This window comes from Maylandia zebra, linkage group LG8 (genome assembly GCF_041146795.1).
Source record: "Maylandia zebra isolate NMK-2024a linkage group LG8, Mzebra_GT3a, whole genome shotgun sequence".
Classification (NCBI taxonomy): Eukaryota; Metazoa; Chordata; class Actinopteri; order Cichliformes; family Cichlidae; genus Maylandia; species Maylandia zebra.
This window is the reverse complement of record NC_135174.1, coordinates 22,085,404-22,099,485: the sequence shown is the minus strand read 5'-3', so window position 1 is coordinate 22,099,485 and position 14,082 is coordinate 22,085,404. Positions and strand designations below refer to the sequence as shown.

Below are 14,082 nucleotides of genomic sequence, written 5' to 3'. Positions count from 1 at the left end.
AGCAATAGGTAGAGTGTTACAGGCATAGACCTAAAGAATGTAGCCTTATGGGCAGTGTAGCTCAGTTGTAAGCAGTGTTGGGACTAACGCGTTATTAAATAACGCGTTACAGTAACTACGTTATTATTGTGGTAACGAGCACGGTAACTAGTTATTATGCCAAAACCAGGAACGCGTTAGTCGTTACTAGGATTTAGATAGGGTCGTTACTCATTACTTCGTGTGGTGGCTATCGCGGAGCTTCCACAGATTCAGTAACATTAGCAAGTGGTGGAGGCCAGCAGGTGGATGAAGGAAAAGGGACGCAGAAGGAAAAGAGACCCGAGGCGGCCGCCGGTCCAAGTGTGAACTGAACTTCAGGTAAGAAGTTATGACCTGCAGTCTCTCTGGGTCAGATATAAACCAAGTTTAGGTGGAGTTTACTTTCGCTATTCTGACTTTTTCCGTACTGCGTGCTAGCTAGCATGACGGAGTTTCTATACAGCTGGGTGGGTGCTATGAAGTTAATGATGTTGAACTTTATTTTGTTCATAAGTTATTAGCGTTGCCAACCGTCCCGTCTGGTATTCAGAGAAAATATTACGCGTTTCTTATTGAGGTGAAAAGGAACAGTTTGTCCCGTAATTCAGCTACAATGAAAAAGACACAAAGCTGGAGTTATTCTGTGTTTACGCTGCACAGCTGCCTCTTCTTCTCTCATTCTCTCCCCTCCCTCTCCTGTTTCTACTTCAGTCATGAAAACTGATCAATGATCAGCTGATCGTCTCTCTTGTTTGTTTATCGCCCACTTTGCGCCAGAAAGAGGAAACCAGCGGATGTCGCGCTAAACAACAGCAGCATGTTTAAGCTTGATCAGCTGTTGTTAGAATTTATTTAATATTAATTTCAAGTATCAGCTGATGTTTGCTGGAGCCACAGCTGTAAAAAAAGCTGCTGGTCATGATATGGTTTGGTTATCTGGTGAGAGGGAAACATGAAGATGAAACCAGGAGATGTCCTTACTGGATCATCAGAGCTGAACAGGTGATGGAGAAACAGGTTTACCTTTTAGGTGACATGAATGAGTTGAAGGGAAGTTATGAACTGTTTCTGAGAGACAAATAACCCCAGGATCCTTTTCTAAGCAGCTGACAGCTGGTAACTGTGCAGGGGCAGGTCTAGCAAAGTGTTGCCAGGGGGCCAGGTAGGGCATTAACAGGGAATGGGGGGCACAAAGAAATACTTTCTTATTCTCATTTAAAATGTCTCACTTTTAAAAAATAATTATCTGAATCTTACAACAAACAATTGATAGATTGATGCATATATACCATCAGAACAGTGTACATCACTGTCACAACAGTGTTTATTTTCATTCAAAGGCTTTATGATTTTTGCTATAATGGCGGCCGGTCTCTAGTCAAAATGCCCGGGCCGATTTTTTTGTCCCAGTCCAGCCCTGTATGCAGCTCATCTGCAGTCTGGTGTTGCCTACATCTTCCTATTCAGAAGGCAGAATTTCCGAGTTCTGAGTACAATCGAAAGCACCACGACTGCAGTTTTTGTGTTGATGTAAAAAGCGCACATGACGCTGTGACGTAGGCTAGAATCATGGCAGCAGTCAATGACGGTCCAGGCGTGGGATTTCTCTCGTGGAAATATGCACATTATCTTTTCCTTTCTATTGGTAGGTGGCACAGTGCACTTGTGGCAAGTAAGCAAGCTAGAAGACTGGCAAAAGTATGGAAGAAACACATTAACAAGAGAATTCTGAGTAAAACCAAAGTTACTTTCCCTAGTAACTAGTTACTTTGAAAGTAACGAGTAACTTGAAGTAACTGAGTTACTTTTGAGAGAAGTAACTAGTAATGTAACTCAGTTACTATTTTAAAGTAACTTACCCAACACTGGTTGTAAGTAAATAATTAAGACTCGACTATGTGTTCGTGTTTTCCTCCGAAACAATAAGTTCCATTGGAGCAGCCTTTCAGTGCCTCTCTTTGTCTCTCGCTAGCAAAGTTGACCCAGACAACAAAGTAAAGCTAGTTTTCAGCTACAAGCCTGACACAGAACCCGACATATTAGCCAGAGGTCCCCTTACTGCGGTTCGGAGCCACAGACCTGTTTTATATACGCGCAGAATAGGAGATCACTGCTAAAAGTGCAGCCTTACTTAATGTCAACATACTGTTACTCATTTTATATTAAGATTTAAAAATCTAGTTGTTATTGGTATGGCGACTATCCTTAAGTAATAGCAATAAATCACACAGCAATAGTACATTCATGTTGTTGTAAACAGCATGATAATATATTAAGTAATCCAAAGAATTCAGAATATGTTACTCTCATTGAGTAACGTAACGGAATATGTTACAAAATACATGTTGGGGCATGTATTCTGTAATCTGTAGTGGAATACATTTTAAAAGTAACCTTCTCAATACTGAAATTATTTAATATGTTTGTAAGATTGTTGTGTACCATGAGGTGTGCTTTGTTGAAGGAAGTTTCTTGTTTATCATTATTAGTTATCAAATTAATATAAAAGATGTCAGTGATTAAAACTGTGAATAAGAAGCTCAGGTCAATAAAGGACCACTTATGTTCTGCACCTTATACCCAGAAAAATAGTCCACTTCTAGTGAACAGGGAGAATAGTTTCTGTTTTACTGGTGTGCCTAGTTCATTGGAATGTATCGGTCTTAGATGGTGACGACATCTGTTGATCAGGAAAACTTCTTACACAAACACATGACATCAACGTCTGACTTATTTACAAAAGTGCTTCAAATGAAAAAAACAAAAACTGTCTAACAGGACTGAAATGTTGTAAACCACAGTTATCAGTAATCAAGGAAATAGCTAAGTTAGTATGTTTTATTAGCAACTATTGCACCTTGTTCTATCTAATGCAAATGTAGCACATTTAAAGGCTATTTGATGCTTACAATAACAACTTTTCCAATCGTTCTGTCAGGGTCTCGGGTCTGTGACCCAGCCCTTTGAGTTATTTGGTATTGTTGATTTCTTATGTTAGCGTTTAGTTCATGTGTTGTTCTTAGTTAAGGTTGTAGTTGAGCCATTTTGTATTTTTGATTACTTATAAGATAATTTTAAGTTTTAGTATTTTTATTTAGTATGTCTTAGTCTAATTTATGTTTCTTCCAGGTCGCCATGTTTTTGAGTCTTGTCCTGTCTTCTGTGTAGTCTGTCTTGTTCCCTATGTTAAACGTGTAAGTTACGCCTGTGCCTTGGTCTCCCTAATCTGTTTTCATTTACCTCTCCTTGTGTTCCATGCATCCCCAGTCTGTCATGTGTTTTATGTCTACATGTTCCATGTTCCATTGTCAAGCTTGTGTTATCGTGCCTTGTCTCTCCATGTTTCCTGTGTTATTTTGAAAGGAGGCTCAAAATGAGCCCATTTTTGTTTTAAAACTTCAAAACAGCAGACGTAGATCTCCTGCTGGTCACAAGTTATGTTGGGGAATATTTGCTCTCTTTTATTTGTCCTCCATCTGTATTTAATGCAGGACACAGCCCCTCCAGCTGTTAACACAGAGTTTGGCCATCAAGCATTAACTAACATGACCATGTAGTTTTGTGAATTTGTTTGACAGATTATTGCGTGCTAACAGCAATAATAATGTGGGCTGTGCATTTTGCTGAAGATAGCCAGGATTATTATTAGTTATCGGATTAATATAAAAAACTGTCAGTATGAAGCTCAGGTCAATAAATGGTCATTTTTAGTCGGCAACATATACCCAGAAAAACATCCAATTTCGACCAAATAGACATGTAAGTTTGTGCTTCATATAGTAACTGGTATGATCGGTTCATTGGAATAGACGGTGACAATGACAACTGTACAACTTTACAAAGAAAACATTTCACGGTTCAAGGTTTGAAACAGTGGTGTGTGTGATATGTGATGTTGCAAAATTTGGATCCAATCCCAAGTAAATACGCGGCCATTGTTGCTGATAGCAGGTGCTGATACTGATGCTTTTAACTTACAAAGGTAGCTTATAATAATAATGATAATAATGGATTGCATTTATGCAGCGCTTTTCGAGACTTTAGTGGCTTTACAATTCCACTATTCATTCACTCTCACATTCACACAATGGTGGTGGCAAACTACTGTTGTGCAACTGTGATTCTTGCTATGTCAGCGGGAGCATTATGCACATCAAAGAGAACCTTTTTCTACATAATCCATCATACAAAATGTAATCAAATGGAAAAGTCTCTTTTTTTAAACTTGTTTTATCAGTTTTAATCTTTTAACTTTATGCATCAAGCAAAAATTTAATTATATGCACCATTCTCTGACTTGAATAAATTAGTTTAACATTTAAACCTATTTTCTGCACATCCCAGCACATAAAATAAAATATTTTTTTGTGTTTACACTCACTCTTTCAAATAGATGCAAGTAAAACACAGCAGAAAATAAATAAAGTCAAAGACTCAGCGGTCCTGTTGCTCTATTTTCACCTGTAAAGCAGGACTACGGTAGGCGGAGGTTTACCCTGGTGCAGGTGTGCCGCGGTCAGTTGAAGAATCCGCGAGTTTCTCTGTGAGTTTCCCATTACGTCGTTGCGCACTCGGTGCTTGCTTGGAAGTTTAGGGTTTTTTTTCGCTGTAAAAAGAAGTTTTCTTCCCACGCACGATGGACACTAATGTTTTTGTCACTTTTTATGGAATCAAACTCAAAGTAAGGTCGGTACTTCCACGCTTTAAACGCTGCACGCTCATACTCTCTCCCACAATCGATATGTGATCCATTGTTGATCTGCACACAGCTGTTGTCACTAACGGCGCACTCGCTTACGTCACTGTCATGAGACATTGTCGCAAAAAATCACGGTTTTAGTAACGCAGTAACGCAGCGTTCCTACGGGAAAGTAACGGTAATCTAATTACCGTTTTTGCAATAGTAATCCCTTACTTTACTCGTTACTTGAAAAAAGTAATCAGATTACAGTAACGCGTTACAAGTAACACGTTACTGCCCCTCTCTGTTCAGGACAGACAATTAGTTATGTTAAACTTTTCTAGCAGTCCTTCACAAACAGGGAACAGTCTGTCTATTCTCTCCATCTGTCAGCTGCTGCTGGCTCTTCCTCCTCTTCCTCACACACTGCTGAGTTTGTCCTGGTGGATCATCAGGGGTGCAAAGCCTCACAGATGATGTGCAGCAGTGGGTCCCTCAGTCTGTCCTCACTCTGGACACTTGCAGTTGCCACACGTGGAAATCGAATGTGATAAGCTGCAGGATTCAAACACAAGTGTAACTTATAAATACATGTTCATACTTTTATTACACAATCAGAGAGAAAGAAACAGAGAGAGAGTGCAGGACAGACAGACAGGTGACAGTCTCAGGTGTATACACTGCTACAAAACAGCACCAGAGAAGGAGGATTTAGTGTTTGTGTTATTACGAATGCTAAAGTTCCCAGATGGTACAGTGGACACATGTGTGACTCCTGTGATTAAAGCATCTTTCTTTCAGCTTAACGAGTGAACCGTCAGCTCGTTCAAACACACGTTAAAGTCCGTTTGGCTCGACACCACCGAACAGAGGCAGCAATATAACATAGCTAACATTAACAGTGCAGTGAATCCTGCTTGTGCTGTGATATTCAGGACTGCAAACCGAGCAGCATCACTGAGTTTCAGCTTGTTGTGTTTGTGGATATATGACCGACTTTAATTAGCCACAAAATCATCACAATCTCTGTAAGATTAACTGAAGATGAATAAAGGTTTTGTGAAATGACTACTGAGTCCGGGGCCGTCTCTGGATGCCCGAGGAATAAAAAAGAACCGGGATGAAACTGACTTCGTAACAACACATTTCGGCAAAGTTATGTGACATCAGCGATGTTTGTACTAACTTGGTTTTAAAGCCTTTACTTTAAAGTATATGCCGTTCGATAGTTGACCTTAAGCATGCATCTGCTAGAAGGGAAGACGTGCAAGGCCGGTGTCCCTCTGCAGATCTTCCACTCCTTTGTTTGTTACAGTCAGCTTTATAGAAGTAACCCCATCATAAACCCCCCATGATGTGTTGCAAACTCTGTGTTTGTGTGTGTATGCACGAGCACGTGAGTGCCTGTGTGTGTGGGTGCGTTGTAACGGTTAAAGCACTGTGTGTGTGTGTCTCTGTATCTGTGACTTCCTGCCAGTCATAAAAGTAATCTCCTCACCCAAGCTACACCAAATTCCTTTAGACAACATAGCAGACAGAGATTGTCATCAGTCAATTGGCAGATGATACCATAATTTTTCTTAAAAATGCCAGCCAAGTGCTTTACATGTAATAGAGGATTTCTCAAAAGGGTCTGGATTGGTCCTAAACTTAAATAAATGTCAATTATTACCTGTCAAAGAGTGTAATGTTCAGAGTTTTTGTAATATAACAGTTAAAAATGAAGCAACATATTTAGGTCTGATTATCTGCAAAGATCCAAAAGACAGAATTTTACTAAATGTTGGCAAAGAGAGGAAGTGACGTAGGACTTGCGCATGCACACAGTGCATTCAGATCATAATTAAAGTAGATGGGACAGGATTTTTAAAATGTAAAAAAAAAAAAAGAGAGAGAAATAAAGAAAGAAGAAGGAAATTAAGTTGTGGGTACTAAGCAGTGAGGTGTCGGCTGTGCTAGTTATTCTGCAGTATTGTGGTAAAGTTTGCTGTGATGCACTATGCTGAAGTGATGCATAGCTGCTGTGGTTTTCCTGTCAGTGTGAGACTGCAGCAAGCGTACAAAACCCCGTGCAAATTCCATATGTACGGGGTAAATAGTTAAGACACCCCACGAGGAGACAGTGCAACTGAAATATACCAACTTTTTTGTTTTTTGCTTTTTGCTACCCGATCCGTACCGGAAACCCTGATCGGTACTTCCGCTCAAAGCATTTTGCGATAGTTACAGGTCAGAGTAACTGTTTAGATGTTAACAATAATAAGTATATGTTAAAATGTTTGCAGTAATGAAACACTGCAATATAATGTAGACAAAAATGAAAAATAAAAAGATAGTTACGGATCAGGACTCCCCGATCCTTACTGCGCATGTGCAAAATCGGACCGTACAAATCAGGTCTGGCCAATGACTGTATAAAAGGAAATGAGGAAGGAAGAACAGTTCTAGACCTCATTCGTGTGAATAAACGGGAGCTGGCCCAAGGAGCAGAGGTGAGCAGCAAACAATGTTATTAAGGAATTGCAATGCTGGCTGGGGTGTGCCTCGTCCCAAGGCTTACATGTATGTTACATACTAAATGTCCTTTGGTGTGGATCTCGGTATTATTGGGCAGGTAGCGAAGACGGTCGCGGTTTAGAAAGCTGCAATGTCCCGTTAAGTAGCTAGAGAGATGGCAGCGACATTAGTCACAAGTTTGTGAGACACTAGATCGTATTCGCCTGGGATATTTGTGTGTTGCACTTTTTTTTCCTGCAAATTTGTAAATCTGTGTTTTCTTTCAACTTTAGTCGTTTCGGTTTAGACACTGAAAACTATTCTCGTATTTTAGAAAACAAATGTGATAGGGGTAAATTATGCTCCCTTTACAACTTTAAACACACACACTGAAAAATAACGAGTTACAAGAGACAGATCCATGTCACCGTTATAAACTGCTTTGTAACGCACAGGGTGCATAAATTCAGTGCCTTTGACAAAGTTTGTCAAAGTTTGTGTGGTTGGTTGGTTTTTTGTTTTTTTTTAAGTGCTGCATAACGATCAGAACAAGACACAGCTATCCCAAAATATAAAAAGTGTTTTTTAATTATTTTCTAAACATAATACATTACACATAATGGAGTGATGATTGTTGACAATTCACCAATATTTTTTATTCTTGTTTAAATAGAAGAAAATTAAATTGAAGGAGTCAATAGAGTTATTTGGTTTGCCTTTGAGATACTACAAGACCTTCACCTCATTTTATGATGACATTTATAAACGATACAGAATTGAAACAATTTAATTTAAGCATATCCCATACAATCACTTAAATATATTCAATTTAATTTATTATATAATAAAAAATTTTAAACTTTTTGAGCCTGCACATCACCTCATCCAGTAGGATAATTAAAAGTTATCTTCAGATTGCTTTTTCACACAAATAATTGCCTTTGAACACGGCCATCAGCTCAGCTTTCATCTATTAAATAAGGCTCTTGAGGATATTTTTGTGTTCTTTCATAAATGAATCCTAACATCTCGTTTCTTGTCTATGACCATCAGCCCACACATCTGAAGACGACATTCAACAACAGACTTTGCCTCTTCAACCTGACTTTTTGACAGCTAAAGATGTGTACTCCGGTGCAAAATGAAAAATGGCTTAAGGATTACCTGGATGAGCTAAGTGACTCTGAGCTAAAGCGCTTTCAGTGGTACTTGGCTCTGAACATGAGAGAAGGATCCCGACCTATCTTTAGGTTCCAGCTGGAGAATGCTACCAGAGAAGACACTGTTGACAAGCTGGTGCAAGTTTACAGCAAAGATGGTGCTGTAGAGGTTACAATCGACATTTTCTTTAGGATGAAGTTCAATGACCTCGCAATAAAGTTAACCCAAGGTAAAATGCCATGATATTGCAGTTTAACTGCTATATATATTTCCACATCATACAAAAAATATAAATCTTAATTCATTTGTAATGTTTTGTTTTAATGAGCTGTAACTAAGAAGTGTCATATTAAGATTGTTAACAATTTTGCCATTTGCAGAAAAATCACGCCGGACACCTTCTAATCCTACACTCCATATGCCCAAAACAGTCATACCTAAAGAACTCGACTTTAAGAATAAGAAAAAAGAAAAGTCATTCTCCATCATAAAGGAAGAAAACAAGTCAAGTGATGAAGAATTGGAAATCATCACAAAGAGTGGACAAGAATCATCTGTCACTGATGATATATCTTGTCCAATTTGCTTATGTATTTTCATTGAACCTGTGACGCTGCAGTGTGGCCACAGCTTCTGTAAGGACTGTGTGCAATACCACTGGAGAGTGAAAAAAGATAAAAAATGCTCAATCTGTCGTCAAGTCATCTACAATCCTGAACCTCCGTCTAATTTTGTTCTGAAGAGTTTGAGTGAAAGACACAAACAAGGAAGGCTCACTGATACATCAGAAGGACACAGAAATGTCCCATCAGAGCCACACCAGGTGAAGACACTTTTATCTATTGACTGGGCTAAATTGCATTAAATTCTTTGTTGCGCCTAAAACTATGATAGAAGGGTGTATGTAATTTGTACTTAAACTTGCATTTCTGATTGAGACACACCCACAGATCTTTTTTTTTTTTTTCAGTGCTTTCTTGTTCTTTTGATTGAAGGAGTACTTTTATTTCAGACTTTTTCCAAGAATGTCATGGGAAAGCAGGTAGCTTTTGAAAGATTCAAGCAAGTGTGCAACTCATCAACTGAACATATTAAGGTACCTGTTGAATTTTGGCTTGTTAAATCTTAAACACGTTAAGAGCTTAAGAAGATGACAGGTTGTTTTTTTCTGTAACAGACTCAGAGGAATGACACAGAGAAGAAGATTCGGGAGGACTTTCAGAAGCTTAGACTCTTCCTGGGGAGAGAGGAAGAAGCCAGAATAGCAGCATTAAAAGAAGAGGAGACTCGAAAGATTAATACTATACAGAGGTTGACAGATCTCCACAGAGGCATCCTTTCACTCTCTGACACTGTGAAAGACCTAGAAAAGCTTTTAGGACCTAATTGCTCATTCATGCAGGTAATTATTCAAAGTATAACAAAGATTAAATGCACACAAAATAATGTCTAATACTGTTCTTTTTTATTTGCTGAACTTTAGAACTGCATTGGTAAGGTTAGTATGTGTAATTTTAATTTCTTGTGCTTCTATTTGTTTAAAAATACATCATCAGTCGTTAGGGACATGAGAGCTGAATATAGTTACAGTAATATCTTCAGTGCACCAATTGCACAAGAGTAGTATATTGTGAGTAAAAATTGTGACTTTGCTCTAGAGGTCAGAATGCACTGCCAGACCCCCAGCAACTTCCACAAGCAGAGATAAATGTTTCAGAACACGTGAAAAACCTTCAGAGAAGAGCCTTGGAGAAGATGATGATGATCGACATAATATTAAGTAAGTTTAAATCCAAAGACTTTGTATTATTTATTTCGCATGTGTGAGGAGACTGAACAACAGAGTGTTTTTTAAAATTTGTATTTATTTATTTGTTTTGTGTTCCACAGGCTCTGCTTTCCTTTTTTGTTTTTTTTGTTTTTTTTGGCTTTTTTGTTTTTTTTTTCTTTTGTTTGGTTTTGTTTTTGTTTTTGTTTTTTGTTGTTTTTTTGCTGGCGAAAAGAAAGGGGAGAAAGAAAGGGAAAGAAAAACAGCTGGGAAGAGGGACGGGGATAAAGGGCAAAAACCAACAAAATAAGCAGACAAAAAAAAATACATATATCAATCACCTGGATCACCTGTTGAGAAAGAAAAAAGAAAACAAGTAGAAGAAAAAAAAGAGCAACATAATAAACAACATCACGATGATCTATGGGAATGTAACAGTAAATACTAAATATTAAACATTATTGTGCAGCACGTAAGATCGACAGCGCACAGTGTGCTTTGAGGTAGGAGCCAAAAAGGGTGTAGTTTGTGTGTGTGAGCACCCGTGTGTACACCTGTGAGCAGGGACGCGCTTGTATTTAAAAGGTTCCTTCATGTAATGATCTGCTAGAGGGTGTGGGGAGCCACAGCCCCGTCCTCCAGGGCATGAAGCAGGTATGGGGGAGATCAAGACTCCAGACATCCAGAGGCCCCCAGAACACAAGAGACCAAGGAAGACCAACAGAGGGGCAGCCGCGCCACTGTCCCAGGAAGAGCTGAGGAGAGCCCCAGATTGAAGCATTGGAGCCCCAGTTGAAAATCTGATTCACAAGACATCATTATTATCAAATATATTCTTGAGAAAGTAAAATGTTTCAAACCAGTAATGTTCCTGTGTTGTGTTTGATTAAATATCCCTGCAAGGAAGCGCAAGATTAATAGTCATTGTCAGCCATTTTATTTACACTCTTCCCCCTGCATGTACCGTTTCTTTTCATTGTCTTTTAGAAAGAATGTGAAGTCAATTTGCTACCATTTTTCCTTTATCTTGGTTTAATTTTATAAAATGTTACTTTGTAAATTTAGACTGGAGGTTTATGGTTTGGTGGACTGGCCTTTGATGTAATGTTCAGTGCCATCCTAGAGTCTCAGTAAAGTTTGTAACAGTCAGCATTATTGAACATACACAGCCAACAATACTTTTACTAATTGTAAAAGTCATGTTGTACTAATTGTACACAATATTGTTGTAATTTTCAATTAAAGGACAAAAAGATTGAAAGTGTTTGATTCCAGATAAGTTTGTCATTGTATAATTTGTTAATAAAAGAAAAAAAATGTTGCAGCTGTAGCTGAGATATAATATACTGTGAGCATTCTTAAAACTGTATTGTATATAGTTAAATTTTTTTTATTGTGTAAATTTAATGTTTGTAAAACTAAGGTTCCATATGTCACTGTTGAAGTGGGGCAGTAATCAGTATGACACCACTTGTAAACATGCTGTATGTGTGGGGGTTCCCAGCCAGTAGTGATGTGTCGTTCGCGAACGAAACGGCTCTTAGAGCCGACTCTGAAGTGAACGACGCGAGCCGGCTCCTTATTGGGAGCCATGAGATTTTTTTTTTCTTTCTCTCACCCTTTCTCTCCCTTTTTTCTGCTAAACTCCGCACGTTTGTAAAAGTCAGCATTATTGAACATACACAGCCAACAATATTTTTACTAATTGTAAAAATCATGCTGTACTAATTGTACACAATATTGTTGTAATTTTCAATTAAAGGACAAAAAGATTGAAAGTGTTTGATTCCAGATAAGTTTGTCATTGTATAATTTGTTAATAAAATAAAAACATGTTGCAGCTGCTTCGGTTAAATTGAAGTTATGTTTTTTATTATGAAATAAAATGTTGTCGGTCATTTATAGAGACCTGAATAAAAACCCCACTTAACTATTTTCACCCAGGAGGGAGCTGCCAATATACAACCAGTCTGTTTTTGTACAGCTGCTGACAATGTATTATTGATCAATTGTGGATCAATGGCTTTTGATCACTGGTTGCTGATCAGTGGTCATGACAATTTGCATATTAATGATCATAATGCGACCTCACAGTCCATTGTTCGTCGGTGGTGCTAGTTTCCGTCTTTATGCCAATATACTGTTTAAAAGGTTGGGGAAACCTGCATTTAGGTGAGACTGAAGTCAGTTGGCTGAGTGACAAAATGTTTCTCCCACTGAAAACGCTATGTCCAGATGAACAGAATCAACTTTTGGGGTACAGCTGAAACCCTTTAACACAGGGGTGTCAAACTCAAATACACAGTGGGCCAAAATTCAAAACTGGATCAAAGTCGCGGGCTAACATTAATATTCACTGAAAAAAAACTTCCTCCAAATATAACAAGGAATCTCTTTTATGGACTCAAACAAGTTTTGCTGAAAAACTGAATATGGAACAAGCAAAGTTAATACTAAACAATATATATAACTTATATAAACGTATATATAACTTAATATTGCACACATGCAAAATCAAAATTCCAATTAAATAACACATCAGTGGAATTCATTTCTTAAATAAAAAATGTACTGTATTTGCAGCCTTCTGAATTAAATTTTATCATTTTATCATTTATCAAATTTTCATCATATTCTCCCACCAGTCCAGAAAGCTCCAGTTTTCTGCCTTTCTTTTTGCCATTTTGGGATAGGTAGCATGGCAGTATTTGCATGGTTGCTATGACTATGGTCAACAGAAGAGAGGGTGCTAATGGGTCCTGTCATGACTGACGCGCCAAAACACCAACAGAGCATTCTGGGAATTGTAGTATTAGCAGTACATGCACTGTATAATACTGGCAGGCCAGCTCTAATAGTAATTTTGTATGGCTTCGTGGGCCAAATGTAATTAGGCTGCGTGCCAAATTTGGCCCGCGGGCCAGAGTTTGACACCTACGCTTTAAGATGATCCATGCTGATGATGAGTCTGTTACAGTCAGATTCAATCTAAAATTCAAGTTAATAATCTTGTTGATAAAAGCAAATTAAACCCATAGAAAATGAATACTACTACTACGACTAATAATAATAATAATTTTAAAAATGATAAATGGTAAAGAGTGAGGCCTCTCAGTATTCATAAATATTGCATACAAAGCATTTTTAGTCAAAAATTGTTTACTTTAAATTGAAAAAAGTAAAGTTCTGAAACATATGATACAACAGAAAAAAAAAACATTTCCCTTTCCCTTATAAAATAATAAGTAAAATGTGCCTTAGTCAAGATGAAGAGAAAATGAAAGCATTAGAGAAATACAATAAAGAAGCATCTACTTTAACGTTCAAATAATAAAAAAAACTTTTAGGAGGACTTTTTTTACCAGTTATTTTTTGACAAGCTAACCAGATTATTAACAATATAGGTTGTTGCCTAAATTGTATGGAAAAGGAATAAATGAGTGAGTTTTGCCTCAATATCTTAGCAGAAACATATAGTCAAGAGGTAAAGTGGGATTTGGCAAGTGGGGAACCCCCCCAAACAGGTATAGTAGTGTATATCTGTGAAGGTTCTCAGCAGAGATGGGCAGTAACGCGTAACGCGTTACTGTAATCTGATTACTTTTTTCAGGTAACGAGTAAAGTAAGGGATTACTATTGCAAAAACGGTAAATAGATTACCGTTACTTTCCCGTAGGAACGCTGCGTTACTGCGTTACTAAAACCGTGATTTTTTTTGCCAGAATGTCTCATGACCAGTGTTGGGACTAACGCGTTATTAAGTAACGCGTTACAGTAACTACGTTATTATTGTGGTAACGAGCACGGTAACTAGTTATTATGCCAAAACCAGGAACGCGTTACTCGTTACTGGGATTTAGATAGGCTCGTTATTCGTTACTTCGTGTGGTGGCTATCGCGGAGCTTCTACAGATTCAATAACATTAGCAAGTGGTGGAGGCCAGCAGGTGGATGA

General features: G+C 38.0%; 1 protein-coding gene across 2 annotated transcripts; it reads left to right on the top strand.

The window, feature by feature from the left end:
- Positions 1–904: 904 nt before the first annotated feature.
- Positions 905–11,913, top strand: LOC101473434 (uncharacterized). 2 transcript variants are annotated; one of them, XM_076887621.1, is made up of 8 exons: positions 905–1,023; positions 8,252–8,588; positions 8,740–9,182; positions 9,372–9,455; positions 9,537–9,761; positions 9,843–9,857; positions 10,018–10,139; positions 10,250–11,913. In XM_076887621.1, the coding sequence occupies exons 2-8, from the start codon at positions 8,321–8,323 to the stop codon at positions 10,413–10,415; spliced, it is 1,323 nt and encodes a 440-aa protein (XP_076743736.1). In that variant the 5' UTR covers positions 905–1,023; positions 8,252–8,320; the 3' UTR covers positions 10,416–11,913. The 2 variants fall into 2 exon arrangements, with proteins under 2 accessions (XP_076743736.1, XP_076743737.1); XM_076887622.1 differs by lacking the exon at positions 9,843–9,857 and having other exon boundaries at positions 922–1,023.
- The last annotated feature ends 2,169 nt before the right edge of the window (positions 11,914–14,082 follow it).

Excerpts from the sequence above, each read along its gene's own strand:
- LOC101473434 (XM_076887621.1), top strand. The coding sequence starts at position 8,321 with ATGTGTACTCCGGTGCAAAATGAAAAATGGCTTAAGGATTACCTGGAT. Across the intron at positions 9,456-9,536 it reads CATCAACTGAACATATTAAG|ACTCAGAGGAATGACACAGA; the intron begins GTACCTGTTGAA and ends TTTCTGTAACAG. Across the intron at positions 10,140-10,249 it reads GATGATCGACATAATATTAA|GCTCTGCTTTCCTTTTTTGT; the intron begins GTAAGTTTAAAT and ends TGTGTTCCACAG.